General features: G+C 55.9%; 1 protein-coding gene and 1 long non-coding RNA gene across 2 annotated transcripts; both read left to right on the top strand.

The window, feature by feature from the left end:
- Positions 1 to 681: 681 nt before the first annotated feature.
- On the top strand, positions 682 to 16,689 carry LOC121672509 (contactin-2; the record flags this gene model as incomplete). Its single annotated transcript, XM_042045180.1, has 20 exons — positions 682 to 785; positions 1,965 to 2,068; positions 5,932 to 6,076; positions 6,710 to 6,885; positions 7,168 to 7,263; positions 7,574 to 7,783; positions 8,353 to 8,452; positions 8,696 to 8,871; positions 10,084 to 10,220; positions 10,675 to 10,804; positions 11,645 to 11,795; positions 12,057 to 12,184; positions 12,495 to 12,670; positions 13,397 to 13,517; positions 13,857 to 14,015; positions 14,151 to 14,300; positions 14,858 to 14,928; positions 15,143 to 15,377; positions 16,143 to 16,258; positions 16,594 to 16,689. Coding segments are annotated over exons 2-20 (2,628 nt in total), but the record flags the coding sequence as incomplete, so codon positions are not given.
- On the top strand, positions 8,905 to 9,262 carry LOC121672510. Its single transcript, XR_006018886.1, has 2 exons — positions 8,905 to 8,966; positions 9,014 to 9,262. It is a non-coding gene; the product is annotated as an uncharacterized LOC121672510 (long non-coding RNA).
- Positions 16,690 to 16,694: the final 5 nt, after the last annotated feature.

The raw sequence follows: 16,694 nt of genomic DNA, 5'->3' as shown, positions 1-16,694 counted from the left end.
CCAGGTGTGAGCTCGGAGCAGCCGCCCCTCAGGCACAATCTGAGGGTGGCAATCGGGATCCCCGGGAATTATCTCATCCAGCCTCCAGCTGCAGAATGACTCGGACTCAGCACTCAGAGAAATTCCTGTTCTTCCCTCACGTCTTTGCCAGGCCTGGAGCTGCTGGAGGAAAAACTCCCCGAGTTTAATGTGCAGCCGCAGGTGCAGGAACAGCTCCGCTGCTCCTGCCTCTCACAAACCCCGAGGAAAGGGAACTGCAGAGATTTGGAAAAGTCAACTCATTAATTAGTGCGGGGCTGGCATCTCCTGCAACCCCGCAGCGCGCCCGGCTCAAAGCTGCCCCTTGTCCCCGAGGCGGAGGGCCAGGCCAGGGGAACAAAGGGACAGTGTTGGCTGCAGGGCCGTGGGCTCAGGACGCTGTTCGGGGCAGGATTCTCGGTGACATCAAGTGACTCCATGTGACAGAGCCACTCCAGGGCTGCTGCAACGAGCGTGGGAGCGTCTCCCGCCCCGCTGCGCTCCGTCCCCAAATTCCCTGTCCCCGACACGGCTCGTGCCTCTCCCACCAGGAGCTGCCACTTCCCCCTGGCACGGGCTCCTTCCTCCCCGGCCGGGCGGGATAATGAAGCTCCAGTTTTATTCTGGGGCCTGTCAGGGAACAAAAACCCGAGCAGGGCTGAGGGTGGCGGGCTGGGATCTGCTCCCGGTGCTGGGATCCAGCCCTGGGACCCAGGCAAGATGAAAATCCAGGATTTGGGATGCTGGTAGCAAAATCTTCTCTCTGGGTGAGGACACAAAGAGGCCGGGCGGGTTTTGCAGCCCGGAGGGGGTCGGGAAGCAGAGCTGGGCTCTCGCTGTTTGCTCAGGTGCGGTTCGAGCGCTGCTGGTAATGAGGGGGGGCTGTGAGGGGGCAGAGCATCCCATGGGATGGGCTAATCCCTGCTCCGAGGGGCTCGGGGGCAGACAGATGGGCAGGGAGAGGAGCGGAGGCAGCACCAGCTGGAGCAGGGGGATGAGCAGCAGGAGCGGCCCAGGAGCTCTTGGCAGCATCCTCAGCTCCTCACTGAGTGTTCTGGGGAGGGCAGCGGGAAATGAGGCTCTGCTGGGCTGGGGGAGCGCTCCGTGCACCATTTCCAAAGGCTTTGTTAACAAAGAGGAATAAACCAGCCCAAAATCCCCGCTGGAGTTCTGTGGGAAGGGGTGCTGGAGGTGGAGCTGCTCCCACAGAGGGTTCGGGGAGCAGGGGCTGCACAAAGAGCTCGGGGTTTGGTTGGGGGTTTGATTTTGGGGATCTTTAGGGATCGCAGGAAGCTGTGGAGGAGGCTGGAAAGGCCATCAGGAAGTGCCCTGGCACTTAAAGAGTTTCAATTAAAGATTCCTTTGTCACAGAATCCCAAAATCCCAGACTGGCTTGGGTTGGGAGGGACCCTAAAGTCCATCCAGTGCCACCCCTGCCATGGGCAGGAACACCTTCCTCTGTCCCAGGGTGCTCCAAGCCCCGTCCAGCCTGGCTTGGGACACTTCCAGGGACGGAGAATCCTGTTCCAGGGCATCCCCACCCTCACCAGCCGAGAATTTCATCCCAATATCTTCATTATTTTCACAATAAAATCGAATTATTTCTCCCCCCCTCCCCACCAATATCCCGTGTGCTTCTGGCTTGGTGTTTTCCATCAGAAACGCTTGGAAAGGAGCATTTACGGAGGAGGGGGGGAAGAATGGGAAACAGCAAAGGAGGAGGGACAGCAATTCCCCACCCAGATTTGTCCCATCGGGGACAAAAAGAGCTCCTTCAGCCGCTCCCGCTGCTCCGGGCACCGCTGGAATTCTGCCCTGCAGTGACTCTCCGTCGGGCTGGTGGCCAGCGGGGAGGCACAGCTGGACTCCGGAGCCTCTGGAATCGCAGCACCATGGAATGCCCGGGGCTGGAAGGGCCCCGCTGACCCCGCTCTGTGTCCCCCCAGGGCCGCCGTCCCCACGCGCCCGTAGAGGCTCCGCAGGACCCCGCGCAGGATGGGAGGCGCCGCTGGATTCATCCACACTTCCCTGGCCGTCGGCACCTTCCTGGGTAAGAGATTCCCGTGGGAGAGGCGGGAGGGGCTGGCGGAGCTGGGACATCACCCGGGATTCACCGGGAACCGCCTCTCCACGGCGGTGCCCAATCCCAATTCTCCGGGAGGTTTGGGATGTGCTGTTCCCAATATCCCTTTGGGCCAGGAATGTTTGACACACGCGGCCCCCTCTCAAAATTCAGATTTAGGGAGGCGCAGGAGGAATTTCCTCCTGCCTGTGGGATTCCACACCCATTTTTCCGGGTACGCCTTGCTGGCAATATCCCACCTGCAAAGATCCCCCTGCTCCTTAGGGAGCATTTCTGGATCTCAGGGAGAAATTCCAGATCTGAGGGACATTTCTGGATCTCAGGGAGAAATCCCAGATCTGAGGGACATTTCTGGATCTCAGGGACCATTTCAGGATTTGGTAGATGATTTCCAGGTCTCAGGGCCCATCCCTGGATCTCGGGGAGGCTCAGGCTGCTCCCTGCAAGTCCCTTTTCCGCAGGGAGACATTTCCTCTCTGGCTGAGATCGGATAATGTCCTCCAGCCAATCCATCACCCCGGGCAGAGCCGGCTGGCCTGTCCTTATAAATATCCAATTACCTTTTAATGTTCTCTGCATCCCCGAGGAGGCCCAGGCAGGGGGGGCTGCCCTGGATCCCGAGGCAATTATCCTGCTTGGAAATTGGCCTGACCCCGATGCAGCCCCGGAGCCGGAGTTGGGGTCTCCCATCAACCACCTGAGTTCAGGCAAACCTCCCAAAAATCACTCCCTGGAAGGCTGGGAGGGTGATTTTCACTGAGCTTCGGCTGATGAGGCCACGGAGCTCCGGGAGCTGGGACAGGGAGAAATCCGGGAAACACGAGGAGGGATCGGGACAAAAGGATGGATGAGGCTCAGGGAAACGTTATGGAGTGGGAAAGGAGCCAAAACCTCCAGGTCTGGAGGGAGATTTAAATATTTAAAGCTTCTGAAGTGCACAGAGACCACTCTAAAAGCCCAAACTCTCCCCAGCCTTTGTTCATTTGGGAAAACCTCTGGAAAATCTGGGAATCCAAGAGCTGACCTTTTGTTCCTTAGAAAGCTGCTCGTTTAAAATAACCCAGAATAAACCCTCGGCTCCTCAGAGAGCTGCTCCTCAAGAAAACCCAAATCCCGCTGGATTTCCTATCAAAGCCATTTATTGCCCAACTCCCTCCCACGATCCAGAGGCTCCAGGGCCGTGCCGTGGATGTCTGCACAACCAGGAATTCAGCTTGGAAAACATTCCACCGAGGAAATCCGTCCTTTCCCAGGCTCCAGAGCTGGGCTCAGCACAAAGGCCAAGTGCAGCCTCCTGTACACCTGCGATTCCCAGGCCTGGCTCTCAGCATATTCCTAAAAATATCCTAAAAATAACCCAAAAGGGAGGCTCTGGAGTCACCTCCCTGCAGCTGCTTCTCCAAATCTTCATTTTCAGCTGTCGTGCTTTCACCTGTTTCCCGTTATTTTGGTGCTTGTTATCATTTTCCCTAATACTGAAGTTGTTCCAGAGGCGTGGTGGGGTTTTTCCCATCATTCCAGCTCTCCCAGCTGGGTGGAACATGGAAAATTCCCAGCAGGTCCCTCTGCTCCTTTGAAATTTGGCTTAAAAACCTTTATTTTGTGCCTGTCTTCTCCCTGTTTTCCAAAGGCCAGAGCATCCAGGACAGATCCTGTGTTGGCAACGTTAAAAACTGGGAATTCCGGGGTTGGAGAACTGGCCCAGAGCAGACTCGGAAGTTCTGGGATTTATCAGTTCTTAATTTTAACCTTATCCCCACCTTGTAACTGTTTAATTAGTGCTTTAATCGACCCCTGATTTGTTTAATGAGTGAAATCCAAGCGTTTCACCCCCAGCACCTTGGAATTGTGGATTAAAACTCACCTGAACTCCTGGTATCGATTCCAAGTGGGAAAATCAATGCCTGGCACTCGCAGCCGTAACCTTGGCAGGGACAAAGCGACAGCAGAGGGACACAGGCTCCGGGTGGCATCGGGAGGGAGGATGAGCCTGATTTGGCTCGACTGGAATAAAAAATCCCATGGGAAAGGGCAGGGATGGGAGTGGCACCAATAGATATTTTATTTGTTAAATAAATAGAAATTATTTACCTTATGCTCCCTAATTAATCCCCAAACTAAAGCTGTTCAGCCTGGACCCTCTCACCGCCATCTATCAGAGCACAATTAACTCATCTATCAGCACACAATTAATTCTTTCTCATTAATACCCCATTAACTCATGATTGGTTTTCCCCCCTGGTCAGCAGAGTTTATTCCAGCTGGGACTGACCCGAACGGGAGAAATTTCCAGCTTTTCCTTTAGGAATGGAACCATCCTGGCAGGAAAGCAGCGCTGGCTGGGAGGAGAAACAACCCCCGAAATGCTGCTTTTCCTTAATTCCAAAGAATCCAAGCTCGCTGCCTCTCCCTGTGTGGCACCGGGGACCATCCCGCTGCCGGAGCCGGGATCATTGCCTGGAGCAGGGACACGGGGAGCAGCTGCTCCCAGCCCAGAGCCAATTACCAGAGCTCCTCTCCCACCCCACCCCACCCCATCCCATCCCGTTGCAGCCTCCTCCCGGAGCAGCCGGAGCGCGAGGCAAACCCCGGGAGCTGCGGGTCAAGGGCTGCTCCCGCTGATCCCAGGCTGTTCCCGGCTGGAAGCGCCTCTTCCATAAAACATCCCGCTCCCGGGAATCACTTCATTTACAGGGGGAAGGAGACAGGTTGGCGTTGGCACAGCGGGTTGGAGACGCTCATTAATTCAATTACAGAGCAGGGAAGGATCCTGGAGCCAGGGAAGCAGCTCGGAGCTTATCAGTGCTGGTGGCTCCTTCCCTGATAAGGGCCAGGCGTCTCCGGGGGGACAGGGATGGGCAGGACAGACGTGCTGGCAATTATCCCACCGGCTGTTCCTGCAATACAGAGATTTCCAGGCAGATCCTGCCTCGCTCTCGTTCACTGCGTCCCTTCCCGGCCGGGTTTGGAGCACTCCAGGCTGTGGGAGGTGTCCCAGCCCACAGCAGGGGTGGAACGGGATGAGATTTAAGGTTTTTCCCACCCAAACCAGTCTGGGATTCTGGGGTTCCCCCGTGTGGAAGGGGAGCTGCTGGGTGGGATTTGCTGTTTGTGTGAGGCCGGAGGGCAGCTGGCACTTCCCAGTGGCACATTGTCCCCAAAGGGTGGCCCGGGCGTGGCGTGGAGAAGGCAGGTGGGGCCTTTGTCGTTCTTGTTCCTCCCCGTTCTCAAAACCAGAGTCAAACCCATGTCTGAACACCCCAAAAGCAGCTTCAGGCTCATCCCAGCCATGGAACAGAATGGTTTGTACTGGTTTGTAGTGGTTTGCTCTGGTTTCCACACCAGTAACAAACTGGTTTGAGGTGTCAGGAGCTGGTGGTGCCACAGGGACAGAGGGGACCTGCCAGGTGTATTCAGAGCCGGGAAGGTCCCGGTTCTCCCCTCTCCTCCCTCATCCTGGAGAGGATTTAGGAAGAACGAACCAGGCAAAGTCTGCACAGGCAGAGGAGGAACCTCAGGGACAAGGGGACATCCAGGTATTCCCAGCTCCAGTTCTGCCCGCACGTGGCGTTCCAGGAGGTCCCTGCTCCTTCCTCCACGTGTCCCCAGGAATGCCGGTCCCTCTGGAAGGGCGGGAATGGTGCGGGATGCTCGGTGGGAATCGCAGGTTGTGTTCCCATAGCCGGGGCGGGGCTGTGCTGACAGATGGGGCGCGATCATCACATTGCTCCTTCTCTGCTCCTCGCTGCTGGGGACACCCTATAAAACTGAAAAGGAGGATTTTTAGGAAGAGCGGAGTGGAGCTGAGCGGGTTTTCCCCTCTCCCGCAGTTTGGTGCCAAGCCCAGAGCGGCACGAGGAGCTACGGGCCGGTGTTCGAGGAGCAGCCGTCCCACACGCTCTTCCCTGAGGGCTCGGCAGAAGAAAAGGTCACCCTGTCGTGCCGGGCACGGGCCAAACCTCCCGCCACCTACAGGTGAGCTCGGGGCTCCCTCTGCACCAGGAACGGGATAAATCCATCCCAAATTCTGCTTTGCCTCCTGCACTTTTATATATGGAAAATTATTGACTTGGGAGTGAGATTCCTCGTCCTGTGAGGAGCTGGGAAAGGGGCTCAGCCTGGAGAAAAGGGGGATCAGGGGGAATTTCTGGCTCTGCACAACTCCCTGACAGGAGGGGGCAGCCGGGGGGGATTTGGGATCTTATCGCAGGGAACAGGGACAGGAGGAGAGGGAACGGCCTCAGGCTGGGCCAGGGGAGGCTCAGGGTGGACATCAGCAGGAATTTCCTCATGGAAAGGGTTGGAAAGGGCTGCCCAGGGAGGTTTGGAGTGCCCATCCCTGGAGGTGTCCAAGGAATTCCTGGATGTGGCACTCAGAGCTCAGGGTGGGGATCGGACACAGCTCAGACTCGATGATCCTGGAGGGCTTTTCGAACCTCAACAATCTCCCAATTCTGAGATGTTCCACCCCTCCTAGGGCACAAAATCCAAAGCTACGAGATCCAAATCCACCTCCAACCCCACCCCAGCTGCAAAACCACCAGGCACAGCCCCACAGGTGCGGCTGTGGGGATTTATCCCTGTCCCTGCTCCCGCTTCTCCCGGCAGGTGGAAGATGAACGGCACGGAGCTAAAGCTGGAGCCGGATTCCCGCTACAGGCTGGTGGCCGGGGATTTGGTGATCAGCAACCCCGTGAAAGCCAAGGATTCCGGCTCCTACCAGTGTGTGGCATCCAATTCCAGGGGCACCGTGGTGAGCAGGGAAGCCTCGCTCCGCTTTGGCTGTAAGTTTGGCACCACCAGGTAAATTAAACGTGACCACATTTAGGCTGGGCTTAAACTGAGCCCGCCTGGAAATAGGCTGGAGGGAGTCTCTCCAACACATCATCCCACAGAGAAATCCCCTGGTGCTTCCATAGAGATTTGGAGGATTTGGAGTATTATGGAGAAAGCCGATGATATTTTTGGATCTCCCTGTGCCCAAACCAGCCCGAGGAGGGGCAGAGGAAACGCAGAGGTTCCTCCAGCTGCTTTTTCCCTGTCCGGGTTTCACTCTGCCTGTTCAGTTTTGCAGGAATTCTCGGCGGAAGAGCGGGACCCCGTGAAGATCACCGAGGGTTGGGGGGTGATGTTCACCTGCAGCCCCCCGCCCCACTACCCAGGTAAAGGGGGCACAGCAGGGCACGGGGCCCCCAGGTTTTCTGGGAAATTCAGGGAAGGAAATTCGGGGTTAATTCAGGGTTTGTAAAGCAACAAAGCAGAGGTGGGACTTGGCGTGTCCACGCAAGGACCAGTTCCAGCCTGGAATCCCAGTGGGTCCATCCCACCCAGGAAGACACCAACAACCTGCGGAGTTGATTCCTTTCCCTTTTTTCCCCTATGGAAGGACCAATTCCAGCCTGGAATCCCACTGTGTCCATCCCAGCTGGGAGGACAAACCTATCCAGTTTATTCCTCTCCTTTTTCCCCCAGGTTTATCCTACCGGTGGCTCCTGAATGAATTCCCCAATTTCATCCCGGCTGATGGGAGACGTTTCATCTCCCAGACCACGGGCAACCTTTACATCGCCAAGACGGAGGCCTCGGACCTGGGCAACTACTCCTGCTTTGCCACGAGCCACATGGACTTCATCACCAAGAGCGTCTTCAGCAAGTTCTCCCGCCTCAGCCTGGCTGCGGAGGGTCAGTGCTCTTGGATTATCCCAAAAATGCCAATTCCTACAGGAAAAATCCAAATTAATGAGCCACTGCAAAGCATTTGGGATCCACGGCGCCCAAATCATCCTCCAGCTTCTCTTAAGAGCTTCAAAAATATGGATGGGCTGGGATGGGAGGGAAGCAGGGATCTCTCTCCAGGATTCCCTGTTTCCCATCCGTGGAGTTTCTCTATTTTTAAAGGATGTTTCTGGGGCAGGGAAAAGGGAATTAAACAGGAGGAAGGCCTGGATGGACATGGATTGGAGCAACCTGGGATAGTGGGAGGTGTCCCTGTCCATGGCACAGGGGGACTGGATGAGCTTTAAGGTCCCTCCCAACCCAAACCATCCCAGGATTTTGTGATTCTCAGGAATGACAGAGCCTTGAGGTTTTATAAAGAGATTTCTAGAGACTTCAGCAAGAAAAAGAAAATTAAACCTCTGTCCCCTCACCCAAACACACAAAGGGGTTGGGAAGTCCTTCTGCCCTTTGAGACCCCCGGGTGGCATCTTGGTGTCACCCAGGTCCCCTGAGCGGTGTTTTCCCTGTGGCAGATGCCCGGCAGTTCGCACCCAGCATCAAGGCCAGGTTCCCTGCGGACACCTACGCTCTGACTGGGCAGGCGGTGACCCTGGAGTGCTTCGCCTTTGGAAAGTGAGTGCAGCGTCCGCGTGGATCGGGATCAGGATCGGGATTGGAATTGGGATGGGGAGGGAACGGCAGAAAGGGAGGGAATGGCAGAACTTCCACATGTTCTCTCTCCAGTGGAAGCGCGGAGAGGGAGGGGAATGGGAAGAGGGAGGAACTGGCTAAAGCCAAAGCCCAGCGGGAACAGGACCGAGGTGGCCACATGAGGACTGAGTTCAGCCCCGATTCACCGGATCGGCTTTTCCGCAGCCCCGTTCCCCGGATCAAGTGGAGGAAGCTGGATGGGCCACAGTCCTCCAAGTGGATCGGCAGCGAGCCCCTGCTGCAGATCCAGCACGTGGGATTTCAGGATGAGGGGACGTACGAGTGTGAGGCGGAGAACGCCAAAGGGAGGGACACCCACCAGGGCCGCATCATCATCCACGGTAACGCATCCAAACGTGTCCCTTAGCCAAGGGGACGCATCCAAACGTGTCCCTTAGCCAAGGGGACGCATCCAAACGTGTCCCTTATCCAAGGGGTCACATCCAAACATGTCCTTTATCCAAGGTGTCCCTTATCCAAGAGGACGCATCCAAACGTGTCCTTTATCCAAGGGGACACATCCAAATGTGTCCCTTATCCAAGGGGACGCATGCAAACGTGTCCCTTATCCAAGGGGACACATCCAAATATGTCCCTTATCCAAGCGGACGCATCCAAAGGTGTCCTTTATCCAAGGGGGCACATCCAAACGTGTCCCTTATCCAAGGGGTCACATCCAAACGTGTCCCTTATCCAAGGGGATACATCCAAACGAGTCCCTTATCCAAGGGGGCGCATCCAAACGAGTCCCTTATCCAAGGGGACGCATCCAAACGCGTCCCTTATCCAAGGGGTCGCATCCAAACGCGTCCCTTATCCAAGGGGACGCATCCAAACGCGTCCTTTATCCAAGGGGACGCATCCAAACGCGTCCTTTATCCAAGGGGACGCATCCAAACGCGTCCTTTATCCAAGGAACGCATTCAAACACGTGTCCTTCACCCAGGGAAGTGTCTTTCATCCAAGGTAACACATCCAGGTTACCTCAGCCTGATCCCAGTTTTTCCTGAAGTTCAGGAATGGCCTGAGGCTGAGAGAGGGAAGGTTTAGAGGAGATATCAGGAGGAAGTTCTTTGCTGTAAGAGTGGTGAGGCCCTGGCGTAGGGTGGATGGGGATGGTGGCACAGGGGATGTGGCTTCCCCATCCCTGGAAGTGTTCCAGGCCAGGCTGGGCGGGGCTTGGAACATCCTGGAATGGCAAATGTGTCCCTGCCCATGGCAGGGGTGGCACTGGGGGATCTTTAACTTCCCTTCCAACCCCAACCATTCCATGATTCCACGATTTGATGACTCAGGAATGGCTGCATTTACTCTTAAGAAGAGAAACCAATTCCCCAGCCCTGGATTCTGCCCTGATCTTGCGCAGCCAGGGCCCAGCAGGATCCGGCCGTGCCTCTCGCTGCACAAAAGGCCAGGGCTGTTCCCGTGGCAGATCCCGCTGTGCCAACAACTGCGCCGGCAGCGCTGGCACGGGGACATCCTTCTGCCAGCCTGGCACCGCCACCTCTCAGCTGAGCTCCTCAGCTCTGTCCCCTCTCTCTTGTCCCCTGCAGCCCAGCCCGACTGGCTGGATGTGATCTCGGACACGGAGGCCGACATCGGGTCCGACCTGCGCTGGAGCTGCGTGGCCTCCGGCAAACCCCGGCCCACGGTGCGGTGGCTGCGGGATGGGCAGCCCCTGACGTCCCAGGTACCCCCAGCCAGCTCTGATCCCGCTCCTCCAGCCCCAGCCCCTCCTCCTGCCTCGCTCCTGCATCCCAGCCCCGGTTCTCACCCTGCATCCCTCCTCCATGTGCCCCCATCGGGCTGCGAAGCCACGGCACGATCCCCAGATCCCCATCCCAGCCATTGCTTCGTGCAGCTGCAGGGACTCAGGGCCGGTCAGCAGGGAGGACAAACAGCGCCTCGTGCCTGTCTCGGTGTCACCTGCATGTCGCTGCTCAGGTGCCTCAGCAAACAGAGCCCGGCGACGTGCGGGAGTGACCACACAGACATAAAAGCAAATCCTGCGTTTTCCCCCTTGGAAAACCAGGCCGGCCTCGAGGAGTCTGTGACAAAACTCAACCCTGACCCAGCTGAGGATTGAGTTCCATTTTTTTTGTTTGTTTTTCTCATCTAATGGGTTCATCCTCTTGTTTGCACAGAACCGCATCGAAGTGAGCGGTGGAGAGCTGAGATTTTCCAAGCTAGTCCTGGAGGACTCTGGCATGTATCAGTGTGTGGCTGAGAACAAGCATGGCACAGTTTATGCAAGCGCTGAATTAACAGTGCAAGGTAATTCCTCATTTCCCAGAGCTCTGGGTTCCAATGGGACACTGAAAAAATCTCTTCCTAATATCCTGATGTGATCCTGATATTGTGATGTCGCAGCGAGATGGGAGCAGGCAAAAACTGCTTTGCTCACCACTGAAGTGGTTGCTGGTTCAACAGGACTCTCTGCAAGCCTTTAAATTTTCAATCCTGTCTGAATTCTCTGTGAAAGGGAACAAAAAATTCTGTTTAGCCACAGGAAGTGGACAGGACAGCAGCACTACAGCCACTCTTCCATTACAAATTCCTCTTTTTTGGAGGAAAGCAGTCCAAAAAAAAAGTTCAGCCTCCATTCTGCCTGCTTTGGTGGATGGTGACTGGACCTGAGCTCTGCCAAACTTGTTCCATGTTAGTCCAAAAATTCATCTCCTCGTGGAGATGCCAGAGATAAATTAAAGGCCCTGAGCACCAACTGCTCATCATTAACACACCGAGGCCAACAGGTAAATCCCAATTCCATCTGCAGTTCCAGGAGGAGTTTCAGGCAAGCTGGATGTCTGCGTTGGTCAGGATATTGAAGAGATTATCCTCGACATGTTCCAAAGCAGCTGTTGTTGTGTCTCTCAAAGACCTTGCACTTGTTAGGGTCATTCCCATCGCTCCGTCCCACGTAATTCCCGCCTGGCAGGCGTCAGGATCCACCCAGCAGCTGAGGAATTCCTCCCTCATCCCGCTCTCCAGACTCTGCCTTGCTTCTCTTACCGAGCCATCCAACAACAAATCGATTCCCACTCACACGGCGCTGAAATTCCCGCAGGGCAGGGTTTCTAATCGTGCCTTAATCCTCTTTTTTTATCCCTGTAGTCTTAGCTCCAGATTTTAGACTAAATCCCGTGAAGCGGCTGATCCCGGCAGCCCGGAGCGGGAAGGTCATCATCCCGTGCCAGCCACGAGCAGCACCGAAAGCCACCGTGCTCTGGACCAAAGGGACAGAACTCCTGGTCAACAGTAGCAGGTAGCGGCACAGTCAGCTTCCACCTAGAAAATGTAGCTAAAATCACATTTTTTTTTACCAGAAGACTGGACTCAACGATCCAAATGTGCTGCTGCATCCCTGAATTTTGTTATTCCTCTAATTTCCTCTTTAGCAAACTCTTACATAATATTTTCCCGCCTGTTTTTGTCCCCAGTTTCTCTAAAATCAGAGGAAATTCCCAAATGTGCAGCGCGAGCCAATCTTTTCACCTTCCTTTGTGTGGCTCCCCTTCCTTTGCAGGGTGACGATTACGGCAGACGGGACCTTGATCCTGCAGAACATCAGCAAATCCGATGAGGGGAAATACACCTGCTTTGCCGAGAACTTCATGGGCAAAGCCAACAGCACCGGAATCCTCTCTGTCCGAGGTAGGGATGTTCATTTGGGGTCAATCGAGTCAGAAACGGCTAAGAATGAATGATGTGATTTTTCTCCTCTCCTCATACTCCCAAAAACCAGAAGAATCGGGGAATCAAAGTAATTTCAGGTGGAGAAGCAAAACTTCTGCCTGACCCACCAACAAATGGCCCCTGAGAAAAGCGTTTCCATTTTCTAATCCCTCCTCTTCCTCCTGTGAAGCTCCAGCTGTTGGAGCGGGATGGGGAGTTGGGAAGGGAGGGTTTGGATACTGGGATGGGATATTTGCAGCTAACGGCCCTCCCCGCTCGTTCCCTGCAGATGCCACCAAGATCACGCTGGCACCATCCAGTGCTGACATCAACGTGGGCGAGAACCTCACCCTGCAGTGCCACGCGTCCCACGACCCCACCATGGACCTCACCTTCACCTGGTCCCTGGATGATTTCCCCATCGACTTTGACAAGTCCGAGGGGCACTACCGGCGAGCCAGCACGGTGAGTCCAGAGGGAATTCTGGACCGTCCAAAAGGATGGAAGATTAATTCCATCCTCATTATTTGAGTGTTTGTGCCCACCAAAGCCACTCCATCACCTTGCCCGGAGCAAGTGAACTCCACATTCCTGGAAGTGTCCAAGGCCAGGCTGGATAGGGCTTGGAGCAACCTGGGACAGTGGAAGGTGTTCCTGCCCGTGGCTGGGGTGGATGGGATGGGCTTTAAGGTCCTTCCCAATCCAAACCATTCCATGATTCCATGATCACTCCCCTCCTAAACTGGAGCAGAAAGTCTTGTGGATAAAGGCAGGCAGACATCACTCAGTGGTCACTCAATGGTCACTTCATGATCACTCAACGATCAATCAGTGATCACTCAACGATCACTCAACGATTGCTGAATGATTGCTCAGTGATAGATCAATGATCACTCAATGATTGACCAATGATCCCTCAATGATCACTCGTTGATCACTCATTGATCACTCGTTGATCACTCAATGATCACCATCCCAAGCCAAACAGACCCAGCACAGGCTTGGCCTTGGTCAGGGCTGGATCCATCTCGGATCCATCCAGCTCCATCACCCATGGGGGAATCCTTTCCCATCTCCCGCTTCTTCACCTCCACGACAACCCGAACACCCAAACCCAAACCCTGCTGAATTCCGGACCGTGATCGGGCGCCTTCTGACGCTGTCCCTGCTGTGTTCTCCCGTTCCCTGCAGAAGGAGGCCATCGGGGACCTCAGCATCTCCAACGCGCAGCTGCGGCACTCGGGGCGTTACACCTGCACGGCCCAGACCGTGGTGGACAGTGCGTCCGAGTCAGCCACGCTCACTGTCAGAGGTAATTCCTGTGGGAATGTTCCCTGCTCCTGAGAAACCCAAAGGAATGCCACAGTGCAAGGATAAATTGCTTTTGCCTTGCAGCCCCCTCACCATCCAATATGTCCATGATAAAGTTTAGTGGGTTTTATTTTCACTCCAAATTTGGATTTGATCATCTTGGAGGTCTTTTCCAACCTTCCCAACCAGGCTTAGGAGCATTTCCAGAGGCTAAAGCTGGAAGTGAGGCTTTCCAGCTTCCAGAAGAGAAAGGCCTGATGTGAATTTAGGATTTGCACAACGCACAGAGTGTTAAACTTCCAGATCTTCCATCTCAGTGACACATTTCCCATCCCCCCAGGACCTCCAGGCCCACCCGGGGGGGTGGTGGTGAGGGACATCGGTGACACCAGTGTCCAGCTGAGCTGGAGCCGCGGCTTCGACAACCACAGCCCCATCGCCAGGTACCTCATCGAGGCCCGGACCCTCCTGTCCAGCCAGTGGAAGCAGATGCGCACCAGTGAGTGTCCCCACGGCGGCACTGGTGGCACCGGTGGCACTGGTGACACACTGAGGCCACCGGCCCCCAGCCAGTCCTGGCTCTGTGCTGCTCCTCGCTCTATTCCTTCCCCTCTGGTGCTGTTGGATTTTACAGATCCCGTAAACATCGAGGGCAACGCGGAGACGGCGCAGGTGGTGAACCTCATCCCGTGGATGGATTACGAGTTCCGGGTCTTGGCCAGCAACATCCTGGGAATCGGGGAGCCCAGTCTGCCCTCCAGCAAAATCCAGACCAAGGAAGCAGGTGGGTGTGGGAACAGCCCCAGGTCCCTGTGCCTGACTGCTGGGAAGGGAAGGCTGGGTGCTCCCAAGGGATCAATCATCTCCTGGAGAGCTCCTGGAGCTGAGGCCACCACAGGATTTTCTGCCTTTTTGCCCATTTCTGTGTCAAAGATGAGCAGGGTTAGAGCTGCATTTCCCAGCACTGCATCCAGCTGGGAATGTTCATTCCATGTCCAGCTGCTTGGACAGAAGGGACGGGAGAACAGCAGGAAAACTGCTCTGAATCCACCAAACACAAACCAGCTCCTTCCTAATAAAACTCCCCTCCCCATCCCTGCTTTTGAGCCCCATCCTTGTCCCCTCAGACACCAAATCCTTGTCCTGTGCCCCCACATAACCCGGTCAGGCACAAGCCAGAATTCCAGGTGGGATTTTCATGGCTGAAAACAGAGCCCAACCCTTTCCTGGGAGCTGTCCCAGCCAGTGACACCGGTGTCGTGCCATGTCTGTGCCCATCTCCATCGCTCCCACCTCCTGAACCCAACCTGTGCTCTCTGCTTTTCTTTGGGGACCTCACAGCACCGACGGTGGCACCGTCTGGGCTCGGCGGCGGCGGAGGTGCTCCCAACGAGCTCATCATCACCTGGACGGTGAGCTGGGAACGGGAAAGGGAAAAGGGTGGGAATATGCGGCATTTTTTGGGGAGAAATCAGCACTCCCATCCCAATTTGGACATGAGGTTGAGCCAAGGGCTGGTTTGGACGGACCAAGCCCACATTTCCTTCGGGAAATCAGCGCCGCCATCCCAGTTTGGATGAGCCAAAAGCCGCTTTGGACGCACCAAGGCTCCCTCTCTCTTCCCAGCCGATGCTGCGGGACTACCAGAACGGGGATGGCTTTGGGTACATCGTGTCCTTCCGGAGGAAAGGCAGCCAGGACTGGCTGAGGGCGCGGGTGCCGCACGCGGAGTCGCTGCACTTCGTGTACCGCAACGAGAGCATCGCGCCCTACACCCCCTTCGAGGTGAAGATCAAGGCCTACAACAGGAAAGGGGAGGGCCCTGAGAGCCTCACGGCCATCGTGTACTCGGCAGAGGAAGGTAAAGAGGAGCGGGAGAGCTGGGAATGTCCAGCATGGAGAGAAGGCTCTGGGGAGATCTGAGAGCCCCTCCCAGGGCCTAAAGGGGCTCCAGGAGAGCTGCAGAGGGACTGGGGACAAGGGATGGAGGGACAGGACACAGGGAATGGCTTCCCACTGCCAGAGGGCAGGGCTGGATGGGAGATTGGGAAGGAATTGTTTGCTGGGAGGGTGGGCAGGCCCTGGCACAGGGTGCCCAGAGCAGCTGTGGCTGCCCCTGGATCCCTGGAAGTGTCCAAGGCCAGGCTGGACACTGGGGCTTGGAGCAACCTGGCACAGTGGGAGGTGTCCCTGCCCATGGCAGGGGTGGCACTGGATGGGCTTTAAGGTCCCTCCCACCCAAACCATTCCGTGACTGCACAGACTCCGAACTCCCCGTTTTGTCCAACCGCCGTTCCTCAGCCAGATCCTGCAGATCTGTGTCCATCCGGGAGCTCAGACATTCCTTTGGCTCCCAGAACATCAATTCCAGCACATTCACCTTCTCCTCCAAACACGCAGGGAGACGATTCCCCAAGCCCGGCCCCGAGGCCCACAGAGCTTCGGGGCAGACACGGATCCCAGAGCTCACAGCTGTGGCCCTGCTTGTTCTCCTAAATCCCTAAATCCCTGCCCCTCGCTCCGTGACACACCACCAGCTGTCTGCCCGCGGGATGATGCTGCGGGAAAATCTTTTGTTCCCAACGGGGCCCAGAGTCAGGAAAGGGATTTTATTGCTGTCTTTCAGAACCCAAAGTGGCTCCTTACAGGGTCATTGCCAAGTCTGTCCTGTCCTCGGAGATGGATGTGTCCTGGGAGCCCGTGGAGCAGGGAGAAGTGACCGGAGTGCTTTTGGGATACGAGGTAGGAGATTCCAATGGGAATGGGAGACACTGAGAGCCCAGCAAGGAAAACTGGCCCGAGTCATGTGAGGTGAAAGGAAACGGCATTTTGACTCCAGAGGTGGGGGATAATTCACACCACGTGGCTCAAATGGGGCTGGCACTGCTGTCTCAGGAGAGATTAAGAGGGAATCATCCCATTTTTCCTGCCTGCTGTTCCCGGGAGGCCGTGGCCTCATTCCTGGGCACACACCAAGCAAAACACATGGAGAGCAACAGCCAAGGCTCTTCAGGATGGGCTGAGTTGGGACCTGCAGATCTCTCCTTCCTAAACCCATCGTGTCCTTTTCTGTCCAGATCCGGTACTGGAAGGATGGGGACAAGGAGGAGGCGGCCGACAGAGTGAGGACAGCGGGGTTGGTGACATCGGCTCATGTCACCGGCCTGAACCCCAACAC

The sequence above is a fragment of the Corvus kubaryi genome, unplaced genomic scaffold, assembly GCF_017639235.1.
Source record: "Corvus kubaryi isolate FWS band 111438036 unplaced genomic scaffold, C.kubaryi_AGA036_p1.0 62633, whole genome shotgun sequence".
Classification (NCBI taxonomy): domain Eukaryota; kingdom Metazoa; phylum Chordata; class Aves; order Passeriformes; family Corvidae; genus Corvus; species Corvus kubaryi.
Note: the sequence above shows the minus strand (reverse complement) of the source record. Positions and strands in the feature narration are given on the sequence as shown.